Source organism: Rhincodon typus, chromosome 10, assembly GCF_021869965.1.
Source record: "Rhincodon typus isolate 14 chromosome 10, sRhiTyp1.1, whole genome shotgun sequence".
In the NCBI taxonomy this organism is placed as follows: Eukaryota; Metazoa; Chordata; class Chondrichthyes; order Orectolobiformes; family Rhincodontidae; genus Rhincodon; species Rhincodon typus.
The window spans coordinates 15,306,487-15,322,308 of record NC_063341.1 but is presented as its reverse complement, the minus strand read 5'-3'; the positions used below and the strand labels follow the sequence as shown (position 1 = coordinate 15,322,308).

At 41.4% G+C, this 15,822-nt stretch overlaps 1 protein-coding gene across 3 annotated transcripts in view; it reads left to right on the top strand.

Moving 5' to 3' along the window:
* The window catches only part of LOC109912093 (regulator of G-protein signaling 8-like), a 46,545-nt gene extending 31,203 nt beyond the window's left edge, over window positions 1-15,342 (top strand). For all 3 annotated transcript variants that reach the window (XM_048601863.1, XM_020511471.2, XM_048601864.1), the window contains 3 exons: window positions 4,493-4,554; window positions 11,224-11,390; window positions 14,545-15,342. In XM_048601863.1, coding sequence (XP_048457820.1) covers window positions 4,493-4,554; window positions 11,224-11,390; window positions 14,545-14,745 — 430 coding nt within the window. In that variant the 3' untranslated portion in view covers window positions 14,746-15,342. The remainder of the gene's footprint in view (window positions 1-4,492; window positions 4,555-11,223; window positions 11,391-14,544) is intronic.
* The last annotated feature ends 480 nt before the right edge of the window (window positions 15,343-15,822 follow it).

Below are 15,822 nucleotides of genomic sequence, written 5' to 3'. Positions count from 1 at the left end.
AGGAAAGATGTCGAAGCTTTAGAGAGGGTGCAGAGGAGATTTACCAGGATGCTGCCTGGACTGGAGGGCAGGTTTTATGAGGAAAGGTTGAGGGAGCTAGGGCTTTTCTCATTGGAGCGAAGAAGGATGAGAGGTGATTTGATAGAGCTGTACAAGATGATGAGAGGCAGAGGTAGAGTGGATAGCCAGAGACTTTTTCCCAGGGCAGAAATGACTATTACGAGAGGGCGTAATTTTAAGGTGATTGGAGGAAGGTATAGGGAGATGTCAGAGGTAGGTTCTTCACACAGAGAGTGGTGGGTGCGTGGAATGCGCTGCCAGCAGTGGTAGTGGAGTCAGATATATTAGGAACATTTAAGCGACTCTTGGATAGGCACATGGATGATAGTAAAATGTAGGGTATGCAGGGTAGATTGATCTTAGAGTAGGATAATAGGTCGGCACAACATCGTGGGCCGAAGGGCCTGTACTGTGCTATATTGTTCTATGTTCTATGATCTATAAGGGACCATGGGATGGTGGGGAGGGGACTAGCCTGGCAATGAGGAGGACCTTCTGAAATTACCTTCCAAAAGGTTTGCTCATGCAGACAGTGGTCCACAACAACTCAGAGGTGCTGTGAACCATGGCTCTTTAAGTAGTCATCCTGAGTCCATGGAAATCAATGGTGGAAGGCCATGTTTACTTCTCTATTGGAGCTGGCCAGTGCTAGCTGCAGATTCATGACCCAAACCAGCCTACACCCTTAAAGGACCCAAAAAAAATGGGAAAGCTCAGGAATGGTACGGACAATGCTGGAATTAGGATCTTCCCACCATCCTTACGATGTCCTGAAGCTATCCCAAATTCAGACCTCAACTCCTGACTCCTTTTCATTCCTAACAGTGCCCATGCCACCCTCATGAAGTCTGTGGGAGACTAAGAACCAGGAATAGGCACTTTCTGTCTTTGAGCCGATTCTACCATTTAATGAGGTCATGGCTGATCCACAAGGTAACATCAGGTACCCACCTTTGACCTGTACTCCATAATGACTTTGGATAACAAAAACTTTTAACAAAATTTTAAAATTAACAATTGACCAGGCATCAACTGCCATTTTCAGAAGAGAATACCAAACTTCTACCACAGTTTAGCTGTGTAAAAGTGTTTCCTATTTCATGCCTGAAAGGCCTGGTCTAAGTCACAGGATATATCCTGGAGACTAGTCCTGGTCTCCACAAGCAGTAGAAAGAGTTCACACAATCCACTTGCCCAATTCCCCTTAACATCTTGAAAATTTCAATCAAATTATTCCATATCTCCAAATTACTCCGCTCCTAGGGGACGTAGGTTTAAGGTAAAAGGGGGTAAGTTTAAAGGAGGTGTGAGAGGCATTTTTTTTTACACAGAGGGTGGTAATGCACTGCCAGAGGTGGTGGAGGTGGATGTAATAGCAACACTTAAGAGACATCCTGATAGATATATGAATTCGCAGGGAACAGAGGGATACAGAGGCATAGAGGCAAAAAGGTTTTTAGTTTAGAAAGGCATCACGTGTCGGCACAGGCTTGTTCCTGTGCTGTCCTGGTCTTTGTTCTTGGTATAACTTTCTAAATTCCAAAGCATTCAATCCTAGTTAGTGCCATCTCAAAATTTTACCCTTGGTGTTCAGGTATAATTTCAGGAAATCTGCACTGTAGTCCATCCTTGTCCAGCTACTATCCAAATAGGAGTAGAAGTGATATAATATTAATCAGAAGTTGCAGATTCAGGGACTCCACAAAGCCAGAAATTAAAACAATGCTACCAGGTATATTAGAAGCCTAAGTAATGCTGGTGTAACAAGGTCAGAAAGTTAGGGACCCTTTCTGAGGAAGGGTCACTCGACCTGAAACATTAACTTTGATTTCTTTCCACAGATGCTGAGCATTTCCAGCTATTTCTGTTTTTGTTTCTGATTTACAGCATCCACAGTTCTTTCATTTGTTTTGTTCAGAAAGTTAGGGAGAATGTTTTCATGCTGCAGAAAAAGGTGAGAGATACTACACAAGAACATGATAAAGCAATAAAATAGGAATCATTTGCTTAAACTATGAAGAAAGGGAATCATTCAGTAAAACAAATTAAAGTGCAAATAATTTATTAAAGTTACAAAAATCAGGGCCAAAGAGCAAAGCCACAAAACGGCAGGAATTCCCTGTTTCATCGATGAGACAGGCATGCTCTATTTCACCCTCGAAGGGCAGGAATCCCCCATTTTCAGATGAAAAAGTTTTGCTTTTTTAATTGCAAAATTATAGGATTCTTCTACTTCAGTCACAAAACACGGGGAAACTATCTCTACAGCAAAAACTACAACAGACTGGCTATTACTGCAAAATAAAAGTGTTTTAAGCAAACAAAATTAATAATTGGATTAGGAAGACTTTTTTTATTCATTTTGTGGGATGTGGGCGTCGCTAGCTAGCCAGCATTTTTTACCCATCCCTAATTGCCCTTGAGAAGGTGGTGGTGAGCTGCCTTCTTGAACCATTGCATTCCTTCTGCTGTGGGTTGACCCACAATGCTATTAGGGAGGGAATTCCAGGATTTTCACATGGCATCAGAAATATTATCTGGAAGACTTACATTCAGAGATGGACCAAATAGAATGGAGGATTGGACATAATGGAGAAAACAATTTCTGAGATTAAAAATAGCCTCCAAAGTAGATACTAAGTCGGAAGCTGAGAAGGGAAATGCATTTTTATATACAATTGGGAAAATTGCTGACTAAGGTACACCAAGGGGTAAAACTTCTTTGAAGTTTTTGAAAATTACTTTGTCGGAACAAATTAACTTCTTCAAAGAATACAATTTAATAGCCAAGAGTTCAACATCCAAGTAAAACCGAGTAAAATAGATTATTCCACTAGTCATCTTTACAGATTAGTGGAGCAATGCAGTATGGTGACTTCAAGTCAGAATTCATTAGAGAGAGAATTATTGTCTTATTTGCTGATGAATCTGTCAGATTTATTGCAATCTAAAGAAGACTTGACTATAGAGAAAGCCACCCATATGCTGAGTGAAGCAGAGATCTGGGAGCAATATAAATCAATTCTAAGGAGAGTAGATCAACAGAATAAAACTCTTATGACTCAAAACCACAAAAAATACAAATAAGAAACCATTACAGTGATTAGGGCAGGCACTGGAAATGAAAAGTCATTATTGCTGTCAAAGCATAGGCCACTTTTAGAAAATGTGCAAAATGGAAATACAGTTTCACAGAAGCAAGAAATCACGTAGCTACTCACACAAAAAATATGTTAATGAGGTAGAACAGTCTACATTAGAAGAAAAGCATAATGTATTCCTAGGTGAATTAATTGATCCAGGCCTAATATCTTAGCAAGGCAACATTTACATCAATGGCCATGTGACAAATTTCAAGTTAGACACGAGGAAGTGTGTCATTATATTGTCATGACCATGGAGGATAATCCCTGATGACCTACAGACATGTTGAACTTTTAATAACAGTGTGTTTTTAAGAAGGACATACAGCCAAAAGATCACTGTGAAAATAAATTCCGTGGTAAATTTACGATAGGAATAAAACAACAAATGTACAATATTACTAATGAGATAAGAGCTTGGGGGAAAGTGTATCCGATTCTGAAAGGGTAATTCTGAGGTCTAGCATTAAATACCACCCACTATCATGACCATTGAATGTATGAGATCTAATATCTGAAAGCCTCTGAAACACTCTCTATTATAACAATATGACAAGCAACTGATTCATAACAAGCAGCAAACCGTATTATGTAAACTACAAAAGAATCTTCGAGGAAGTGCTTTTATTTCGGACAACTTAGATCAAATAGATCCTGTAGTTGAATAGTGGTAGTTACCTTCATCATGAGCAGTGTGGCGAGCTGGCATGCACACACAACATGGCTTGTGGCAGAGTGTGTGAAATGTGAAATGTAAAAGATGCACAGAATGTATATGAACAGGGAAGGTTTTTTTTACAATGTCAGAAATGAAGTCAAATACTTAAAAATAATAAAGAATACACTTACAGACCTGCACAATACACACCACAGTTCTGAGAATGCATTGTAATTATTAGAATTGGAAACCATTGTCACAACATACTATTAACTGTGCAACAAAGGTAACAAATGCTTTACGTAGATATGTCTTTTTTCTCCTCACAATCAATGTAACTTAACACAATGCTCAGTAAGTGCTTGAGGGAAATAAGAATAGAAAAACTTATTGATGAAGTAGGATGTGAGGAGACTAGCATGAAGAGTTAATACTGGCTCAGAGCAGTTTCAGTGCTGTAGAATTCTGTGCAACATCTGGAGTTAAGGAAAGCGTACTCACTGGACGCTGCAAGGAAATTACAGAACATTTCAGCACAGGAATTATGCTTGCTGAAAAACTGGTGCCTTTAAAAATTAAACTAATTAAAATTCTTGGATAAAAATAATTATTATTCTTTGGATTTTCCAAGGCTATCCACAGAAGAAGCTGTGCAATGGACCGAATCATTCAGTCTCCTTCTGGCTAATAAGTGTAAGTACAATAATGCACTATTTGGAACGAAAGTACAAAGACAGTAATGAGGTATTGAAGCATCATTCCAGAACTGATCATAGCAATGTAATGAAAAAAGAATGAGTCCAAATGAGATGAAATCACTCCCAAACGCACTTATAATTTTAACTGCACTTTTCTGATTAAAATTACGTTGTATATACTTTTATGTTTTAAAAGTGTTTTTGCCAGTTTTTTAATACAATGCGGAGCACTGTTCGGAATGAATACTGATGCCTGGAATGAATGGGAGGGACATTTAAATCTGAATGCAGACAGCAAAGCATCACAAATGCACCCATTTCTTGTTCAAACAGTGTGCAAGTAGGTATTGGACTAGTATTTAAGAGCCATGTCTGGAATTTAAAAATGTGTTTGGGGCTGACAGTTTAGGAATATAGAAAATAGGAGCAGGAATAGGGACTTATGGCCTGCTATTCAGTATGATCATGGTTACTCATCCAACTCAGTACCCCGTTCCCACTTTCTCCCGTGCTCTTTGATCCCATTAGCCCTAAGACCTATGTCAAAAGTCTTCTTGAAAACTTTCAATGTTTTGGCCTCAACCACTTTCAGTAGCAGAGAATTCCCTAAACTCACAACCTACTGGACGAAGAAATTTCTCCTCATCTCAGTCCTAAAAGGCCTATCTGTAAACTTAAACATGAACTCTAGTTCTGGATTCCTGAATCTACCCTGTCCAGTCCTGTCAGAATTTTATAGGTTTCTTCAAGACCTCCGTCCCCATTCTTCAAAATGCCAATGAATATAGCCCTAACTGATCCAGTCTCTCTTCATACATCAGTCCTGCCATCCCAGGAATCAGGCTGGTAAACCTTCATCGCACTCCCTCCACAACCAGAAAATCCTTCCTCAGGAAAGAAGACTAAAACTGCATACAATACTCCAGGTATCTTTACATTTTTTAAAATTATCATTATTATTATTACATGGGTCAGAAATGGTTAATTGTGGCTTCAAGACTGGATTCTACCTCCTAGGGCATTAACTCTAACAGTTTAGCGGCCATATGAATTTGATGGCTGCAAAATGGGTTTCCAGGGCTAGGGAGCTGAAGACTCTTTTCCATGACTCCTCCTCGAGGGATCTCAGATCACACCCTCCCAACCACGATTGGGCTGGATACTCCCAGTCTCCCACCTCAGGGCAAGTGCCTCTGCCGATGTGGTCACCAGGTTGGCCACCCTCTATCCATGCTTACCCACCCTTTTATCTCTCTGATGAACACCCCTCCACCCACAATCTGCAGCCTGACCCACAATGCCACCCTTACCCTCCCCATACATATTCTCACCCAAAAGGAGTTGAGGAGGTAAATCACACCAAACAAATTTGCATTTGGAGATTATGCAACTGAGAGACAAAAGGAAATTATACAAATATAAGCCTTTGCAGTATACAAACAGATTATGCAAAAAATATAACATAGTTCGATGTGACTAAAATACAGACGGATCCAATTTTTGTCTGTAGGTAAATAGCAGTCCCACAGAGAATATGTTTTCATGTTCCAGTGTGAATTGCCCTGCATTTTCCACTTTAACTACACCTGAAAAATTACACACAACTCCACGGACTAGGCTCACACAGTTACAGGACTGAAACCAGCAGGTAGGAAAATTAGAGACAAAAAATACTGCAGGTGCTGGAATCCAAGGTAGGCAAACAGGAGGCTGGAAGAACATGAGATAACAAGGTGGAGAGCTGGATGAACACAACAGGCCAAGCAGCATCAGAGGAGCAGGAAAGTTGACGTTTCGGGTCTAGACCCTTCTTTAGAAATGGGGGAGGGGAAGGGATTCCGAAATAAATAGGGAGGCGGATAGAAGATGGATAAAGGAGAAGATAGGTGGAGAGGAGACAGACAGGTCAAAGAGGTGGGTGTGGAGCCAGTAAAGGTGAGTGTAGGTGGGGAGTTAGGGGGGCATAGGTCAGTCCGGGGAGGCTGGAAGAACACAGCAGGCCAGGCAGCTTCTGGAGGAAAGGAGCAGTCAACGTTTTGGGTATTACTCTTCTTCAGGATTCAATGCTGCCTGGCTTGCTGTGTTCTTCCAGCCTCCTGTTTGTCTCGGTAGAAAAATTAGTTGTGAGTGAAATTTAAAAGTGATGGGGACAATTAAAGGAGAACGTCACAATCTGAGCAGCAGTTTCTGGAGAGTTCAAAAAGGCATTTCATAATTCTTTGACAGCCTTTGCCAAACCTGAAGAAGTGGAATTAAAAAGTGGTAGATCAAAGAAAAGAGGATACCATGGTACAGCCCAAAGTCTATGGACAAATGGTACAGCAGCTCAACAACTGATATCCTCTTTCCCCAGTTTGCTGACCACAGAGTTCATGTATCAGTCCATGAACTGTGCTCCTCTAATGTGTCATTGCATGTATCCGTGCTGCATTAAGAGGTAGAGCCCAGTCTTAGGCCCACATTTGACCATCCCTGACCCACGCATGTGCAAGCTCTCTGCTGCAGGATTGCCGCAGGTGTACTCCTGCAGCTCTCGTGCCACAAGAAGTCCTGGAAAAGGCATTTACATTGGAGAATGAACAGTGCTAGCTTCCCTTTAACTACTAACTAACTTAGAGTCATAAAGCACGGAAACAAAACCTTTGGCCCAACTCGACCATGCTGACCAGGTTTCCTAAACTGCACTAGTCCCATTTGCCTGCATGTAGCCCATTTCTATTCATGTGCCTGTTCAAAAGACTTTTACATGTTGTAATTGTACTTGCCTCTATCACTTCCCAATACTTGGAAACCACACAGCAACAACAGGCAACCAACACTGGACCTCAGCATAACTTACTTTTCTGACTCTTCTCAATGTCCCTTGTGATGCTGTTCCTTGTGGTGCCTACATGCAAAAGTGATGATGTCTGTTTTTGAGAGGTGAGAACCCTCTTTTGTAACCCCTTGCCTTCTCTTTCTGGTAGTTATGCAATTTTCATTCCCCCAAAACCCACTCCCCCCCATTTTCTTTTAGAATTCAAAATTTACTCCTGAAATCCTCATTTGGTCTCTACACAATCTTCTTCACTAAGGCCTTTCTCTTCTCCTCAGTGTGATTGGCTTTTTTTGCCTCCACACAACCTAGCCCACACGGTTATCATTGCACTTATAACCAGTTTCTTGGTGAAAGTTTGGCTATGGAGTGCTGAACTTGCCCTATTGCTGTTCCATGGCTGATGCTGGTCATTTGTCAGTTTTCATATTTTAGCTACTGTCTGACTGTCTTCTGAACGTGGTAAAGCTCTTAAAGTGGTACATTTGCTGTTCTTCAAAAAAAATTCTTCTTCTTTCTTCAGCAACAAATAGATTCTGTCTGCCCATCACCAATCACCGTCCCATTTGGTTCAACTAAATAGATCCCAATCTGCACCACTGCTCACCATGTCATATTTTCAGGCATCACCGTTACCAGTATATAGTATTCTGGTTTAGATAGTCCGCTGCCAACAATCTTCTTTTCTCTATGTTGAGTCTAGGGCTTGGCTAATTATCAGTGGTAGAGAATGGGCCATTGGTAAGTTAAAATACCAGAGGCACTTGTTTTACGAAAAAAGGCAGTCTGTTGCATAATGGTAATAGTCACAGTTTACATTACCAGTCAAGCATTCATATTAAGGACTTGTGGGAGCTGTGCAAAATACAGCTCTGTGTATTTGTTCAGGATTCAACTGTGTCCAGCCAAAGATTATCTAACATCACCATCAACTAGTGGGAGCTCAATGTAACGTGAAACTGCACAGAACAATAAGGCAATTGGCAACATACAAAACATTACTGAATTCCAAAGATACTGTTTCCTGAGAGGAAAATCTGTGTTTTCTCAAACAAAACTATCAAGGATTCAATGCAATCATAACCATAGTCATATAGCACAGAAACAGACCCTTCGGTCCAACCAGTACATGCCGAACATAATCCCAAACTAGACTAGACTATCCTGTCTGCTCCTGGCTCATAACCTTCCAAATCTTTCCTATTCATGTCCTTATCCAAATGTCTTTTAAACATTGTAATTGTACCCACATCCACCATTTCCTCAAGAAGTTCGTTCCATATGTGAACCACCCTCTGTGTAAAAAATTTGCCTCTTATGTCTTTTTTAAATCTCTCTCCTCTCCCCTAAAAACACGCCCCCTAGACTTGAAATCCTAACAATGCACAGATTTTTATCCAGAAACAGCTTAACAAGTCAGAAGTGTTGTGAAAATATGTAGAAATTTCCCTTCTTTACTGACTACTGCGGTGATCAAGGGAAAAAAAATGTAGACTATATTAAAAGTTCAAGTCTGTCCAAAGATTGGCTTACTGTACAAGATCTTGATGTGAAAATGTATTACAGTAGAACATGTGGCCAAGCCCTAAAAAAAATTATTTTGTTCATGTCCAAATATTTTGAAGCCAGCTGGATAATGTAAACAGAAGCGCAGTTACAGCGAGATTGCGAAAGATGGAGATGTGATTGGAGCCTGTCCCATTGCCCAAGAATCCCAGAGTATGGCTTAGATAGAGGGTCAATCCAAGGTTGTGTTACCAGGATTAGTCCATGGGAAAAGTGCTTTTATCATGTGCTCAGTTACGTTTCGCATGAGAGCAACTTCTCATGCATCTTAAAAAATTACCGTGCAATCATAATTTGAAGGTGGTTTTTGAAAACTTACCCCTGTAGAGTATCAAACTTTAAAGCTGGAACTTTGTGCATGTACAAATTTGATCTTTTGAATTTAGTGAGGGTTACAAGTAGAAGATAGCTATACAAAGCTATTGGCCTAGATATTTAGTAATCATTTTAAATCTATCTGTAATAATGCCCTTCTATGCCTCCAATATGGCAAGCAAGAAATAGTTGCCTCATCATGTTGCTGTATTATTCCTATATTGGTGTCTATGTCTGTAACCAATTTTAGATTATCTGAATGCACACAGGTTGGTTTTTTTTTGGTGGAGGGGGAATGCGCTACCTCCTGTTCTGCAAAATTGATTTGGCCGGAGTCCCTTGCTGCACTGAGGAAAATCAGGACAGATATAGCCAAACAGGGGATGGGTCTGGGTGGGACGCTCTGAGGGTCGGTGTGGACATGTTGGGCCAAAGGGCCTGTTTCCACATTGTAGGGATTCTATGATTCTATGATAGCCAAACAGGCAGGTTTGCTCTTCACTAGCTCATGTCCAACTAATGTGAACTGATTTTAGTTCTCTCCTCCTCCCCCAGGCCCTCGATTGCCACTTTCACCGCAAAATCCCTCCATCATAATGATCTCCCTGACCTAATTGTCTCTATTCCCAATTCTGCCTCAACACTGAGCACTATCCTATACCTGTCACTAAATCGACATTACCAAGGAAGGTGCAGGAATCAATTTATAGATTTCAGAGGAATTAATAAGTTATTCAATCTAAGCAACATAATTGTGTGTATAATCATTCTGACACATTGAAGCTTTTGATTTTACTTGCTTACAAACATGATGGGAGGTATAATCAATAGTGCTACTGAGCAATGCCTGCTCAGCAATAATCATAGAATCCCTACAGTGTGGAAGCAGGCCATTTGGCCCATCGTGTTCCACAGTGTCCCAGTGGGACAGTGGTTCAGTGGTTCAGTGGTTAGCACTGCTGCCTCACAGCGCCAGGGACTGGGATTTGATTACAACCCCGGGTGACTATCTGGGTGGCCTTTGCACATTCTCCCCGTGACTGCGTGGGTTTCCTCCTGCAGTCCAAAAATGTGCAGGTTAAATGGATTGGCTATGCTAATTTACCCATACTCTTCAGAGGGTCAGTGTGGACCCGATGAGCCGAATGGCCTGCATCCACTCTGAAGGGATTCTATGATTCTATGACCCTCTGAAGAGCATCGCACCCAGACCCAATCCCCTACCCTCACCCTGTAGCCCTGCATTTCCCATGCCGAATCCACGAAGCCTGCACATCCTTGCACACTAAGGGCAACTAGGGTTGGGCAATAAACCCTGGCCAGCCAGCGATGCATATCTACTACAGATGAATAAAACAAAAAGCAAACCCCAAGTTTAAAAACTAAAATGCAGGGAGAGTTTCCAATGGATTGAAGGAGTGATTGGACATTTCCAAAATACTGAGAGCTAACGAAAATGTGTCCTTTTCCAGGAATTCAAACAAAATGCTGTCTTAAAATTGATCAACTCATAGTCATGACATTTTTATTGTAGACGGCATAAAGACACAAGAGCAAGCATTTAAAATTTACATTAATGAGATGCAGGCTATACCCCAAACCTGCATTGGATCAAAACTCCTACCAATCAATTTTGACTCATTTAAGATTTGGAAAATGGTTTTGGCATCTCTAATCCTATCTGAGGGAAAAGGTCACAAAAATGATCACATTAACAAACTAACAGAGTTCTTATGCAGCGATTAGACTCTCTACATTCCATTGTCAACATTCAGTGCATGAGAATGAAATTCCAGAAGGATTTGCCCCTTTAAAATGCCATTGCATGCAGAAATTTATATTTGCAATTTGTTATTGGAGAATTTTTTGACATGACATGTTTAAATAATATTGATCCTAGCGACAGAATCACCAAGTCGAAAAATGTTTAAACTATGATAACCACTTGGTACGATTTTCCCTCACCAGATGGTCTGTCTGCCTTCAGAGCATTCCTCCGCTTGGAATACAGTGAGGAGAACATTGAATTTTGGCTGGCCTGTGAGGACTACAAAAAAACCAAGTCTCCTGCAAAACTCACTTCGAAAGCGAAGAAGATCTATTCCGAGTTTATAGATGTTCAAGCTCCAAAAGAAGCAAGTATTTGATGCTTTTAAAAAAAAGAACACGCAGTGAGATAAAGGTCATAAAATATAGCAACAGAATTAGGCCATTCAGCCCATCAAGTCTGCTGCATCATTCAATCATGGCTGATGTTTCTCAACCCCATTGTCCCGCCTTCTCTCCATAACCTTTGATCCCCTTAATAATCAAGAACTTATCCATCTCAGTCTTAAATACACTCAGTGAGTTGGCCTTCACTGCTTTCTGTGGCAATGAATTCCACAGATTCACCACCCTCTGGCTGAAGAAATGCCTCATCTCAGTTTAAAAGTTTGTCTTTTCATTCTGAGGCTGTGTCCCAGGGTCTTGGTCTCTCCTACTAGTGGAAACATCTCCTTATCCACTCTATCCAGGCCTTTCAGTGCCCCGTAAATTTCATTCAGATCACCCCTCATCTTTTTAAACTCCACTGAGTATGGACCAAAGGTCCTCATCCCCACCTCATATTGACAAGCCCCTCAACCCCAAGACCATTCTTGTAAACCTTCCTTGGACCCCCTCTAATACCAGCACATTCTTCCTTAGATATGGGGTGGAAAACTGCTCACAATATTCCAAATGCAATCTACCAAAGCCTTATACAGCTTCAACTGTACATTTCTGCTCTTGTATTCTAGCGCTCCTAAAATGAATGATCAGATTGTATTTGCCTTGCCAAATGCTAACAGAAACTGCATGTTAACCTTAAGAGAATCCTGAACTAGGATTCCCTAGTCCCTTTGTGCTTCAGATTTCTGAAGCCTTTTGCTTAGAAAATAATCTATGCTTCTATTCTTCCTAACAAATTCTATAGCTCACACTTTCCCACATGTATTCCATCTGCCACTTCTTTGTCCACTCTCCTAGCCTGTCCAAATCTTTTTGAAGCCTCCCCGTTTCCTCAACACTACCTGTTCCTCTACATAACTTTATGTCATCTGCAGACTTAGCAACAATGCCCTCAGTAGCTTCGTCCAGATCTCCCCACTCTCTGCCTTCTGCCAGTCAGCCAATCCTCGATCCACGCCAGTATCTTGCCCTTAACCACATGGGCTCTTGTCTTATTCAGCAGCCTCCTGTGTGGCACCTTGTCAAAGGCCTTCTGGAAATCCAAGTAGATCACGTCCACTGGCTCTCCTTTGTCTAGCTTGCTCATTACATCCTCAAAGAATTCTAACAGATTTGCCAGGCATGACCTCTCCTTGACAAACACATGTGGACACAGCCCAACTTTTTCATGCACTTCTCTGCAATCTCACCCTTAGTAATGGACTCTAAAATCTTACCAACAATTGAGGCTATATCAACAGCCTATAGTTTCCTGTCTTATGCTTCTGTCCCTTCTTAAATAGGGGTGTTACTTTAGCCATTTTCCAGTCCTCTGGGACCCTCCTTGAGTCCAGTGATTCCTGAAAGTTCATCACCAATGCTTCCACAATCTCCTCAGCTATCTCCTTCAGAGCCCTGGGGTGTAGTTCATTCGGTCCGGGTGTTTTATCCAGCTTCAGACTTTTTACCTTCCCCAGCACCTTCTCCTTAGTGAGGGCCACTACATTTCCTGACTTGCTTGAAGTTCCACCATGCTGCTGGTGTCTTCCGCTGTGAAGACTGATACCAAGTACTTATTCAGTTCCTCTGCTGTTTCTTTATTCCCCATTTCTACTTCTCCAGCTTCATTTAACTGCAGTCCAATGTTCACTCTTGCCTCTCTCTTCCCTTCTATATGACTAAAAACAAAACCCTTGTAATCTTCTCTTATGTTACTAGCTAGTTTACGTTCATGATGCCTCATCCTCCCCTTAATATGTTTCTTCTTCCTTGGGATGAATTTCTGCCGTGCCTCCCAGATTACCCCCAGAAACTCCTGCCATTGCTACTTCACTGTCTGCCCTGCTCGGTTCCCCTTCCAATCAACTCTGACTAGCTCTTCCCTCATGTCTTTGTAGTTGCCTTTCCTCAGTTGTAATACTGTTACATCTGATTCCCGTTTCTCCGTCTCAAACTGCAAGGAGAATTCTATCATATTATGGTCGCTGCTAGGGGTTCCTTCATCTTAAGCTCCCTAATCAAGTTTGCCTCATTTCACACATTACACACAGGCATTTAAATTTTTCATACTGACTACAAATGATGTTCACCCGAACTAAAGGAGTTGCAAGTTTTTGTGTACTATACACATTTCCCATTAAAATCCCTGAAAACAGACAGAACGGTGCTGAAATATGTAATTCTGAGGCAATTATTTTATAGCTACATGCTTATTACCCGGAATGAGCTTAAAAATGTGATTGCTTGCACATTACAATGGCTCAAAAGAAAATTGTCAGCTCATTTCTAGTTTACTTTGATGTCATGAACTTCATGATAATGTATCCTGGTAGAGGCCACTCAGCCCATCATATCAGTGCAGGCTGATAAGTAGCCATCCAACCTAATCCAACTTTCCAGGTCTTGGTATGCAGCCTTTCTCTGTTACGGCACTTCAATGGCAGATCTAGAAACCTCAATCAAAAAAATCAAATGCCATTTTCTGCCATTTCTAGACTTTAAGGCAGTGAGTTTCTGATCCATGCTACCCCCAGGGTGAATGGATTTCCTCTCGAATCCCCCCTAAGTTTTCACCTCCTACTCTAAATCTGCGTCCTAAGTTCATGGACCCCTCAACCAAGGGTAATAGATGGATACGAAAATCTACCTGGACTCTTTACAATTTTATACATTTTAATTACATCTCCCCACATCATCCTCGATTCCAAAGAAAACAATCTTAGTCTATCCAATCTTTTCTCATAAACAAAATTCTCCAACCCAGGTAACCTTCTCAAAAGCTTCTTCTGTGTCCTCTCTCATACGACACATCCTCGCAATAATGAGATGACCAGAACTGAATACAGTTGTCCAACTGGAGGCATCTCACGCTGACAAAGCCCACACAGAAAGTCCTGAATTTATATTTGCCCTCTGACAGCATCTAAAAGTGTTCTATTTTTTTACAGCCAATATGATGCATGGCTCTCCCAACTCCCCCATCCCCCCCCGCGAACGGTGAGTGAAGACAAAATCTGTCTCCAGCAGAAATGTGGCTCCCTTGACTGCGCATTACCCGATGTCAGTACACAGCGGTTAACGCCGATCTCTCTTCCACAGGTAAACCTCGATTTTCAAACTCGGGAGCTGACCAGGAAGAACCTTCTGGAGCCAGCCCAAAGCTGCTTTAACGACGCACAGAAAAGAATCTACAGCCTGATGGAAAGAGACTCTTATCCCAGGTTCCTGAGATCAAAGGTTTACTTGGATGTGCTAAACCAGACACAAAGTAATAGCCAGACACAACGGAGGTTCAGCTGAGGAAGGCTAATCAGAACAAAGTGTACAGGGAGAGTTCTCTCCTACTCCATTTTCTGTGCCATCCCACTCATGAATTTTACTCTGCTGTTGCATATTAGTGTTGCAGTGAAAATGGGATAGATGAAAAACTTTCCGTGGTGGTATTCCCTTGTTCTTAATTTTCAACCGTTACATGGAATGCAGCTTCTTTTGACAGCAAGTCTTCACCCAAATGGATTTATCCCAGTGCCAGTCACCTAAACCCCAACTTATCTTTGCCACAAAGTTACTTGATGACATTCGGATAACACTTCTGTTTCTTTTAATCTGAGGCTTGTTGAAACAGCTTTTCCTACCCTTACATCGTTGAGATGTAAAGGCGGTATCAGATCAAATAAATGTTCTAGTGCACATGCATTTAAGTGTTTGAAGTGAAAACAGTTGTTTTAAATCTAGTGTTTGTAATGCAATAGATATTTGTTGATTGAACACACACTGTGTTTGTGAAAAATGTTTTTTTCTTAAATGCAATTCCATTTGTATATTTATCATCCCTGTCCCCTTCAGTCTGAGTGTATTTATTAAATGAGATATCAAATAAAATGTGTTTGTGAGGAATCATTGGGCTTAATCTCACCATATTTTGGCAAATTCTTTTTCGTCGAGTTTGATGGAAGATTTCTCTCCTCAAGGCCCAGTGAGGTTTCTCATGCTATTAACCCAAGCTTACCTTATTAACTACCTTTCATGCCCTTCTCGCCTGATGCTGTCTTGATTCTCCTGCTCAGCATTGTAAAGCGTACCTACCAACGCCAGGATATGCTGGCATCCCTGCCGGTGCCCTCTCTTAGGACACCAGACATGCACCCTGTCAAGTATTTGCTGCCCAGAGTTACCTTTCAACGTCAATGTAGTGGCCCAGCAATGTTTTGCGTGGCACAGAGAAAGTATGACTAACTTTCCCTGCACTTACAATTGCACAATCCTAGACCCATCACTGTTTTTAAGCTCCAAGACACACAGCTTACCTGACCCGAACCACATCCCATTTACAACTCTCTCCAAATCACTGCTACTCTTTCTGCAGCTGTCAGCATC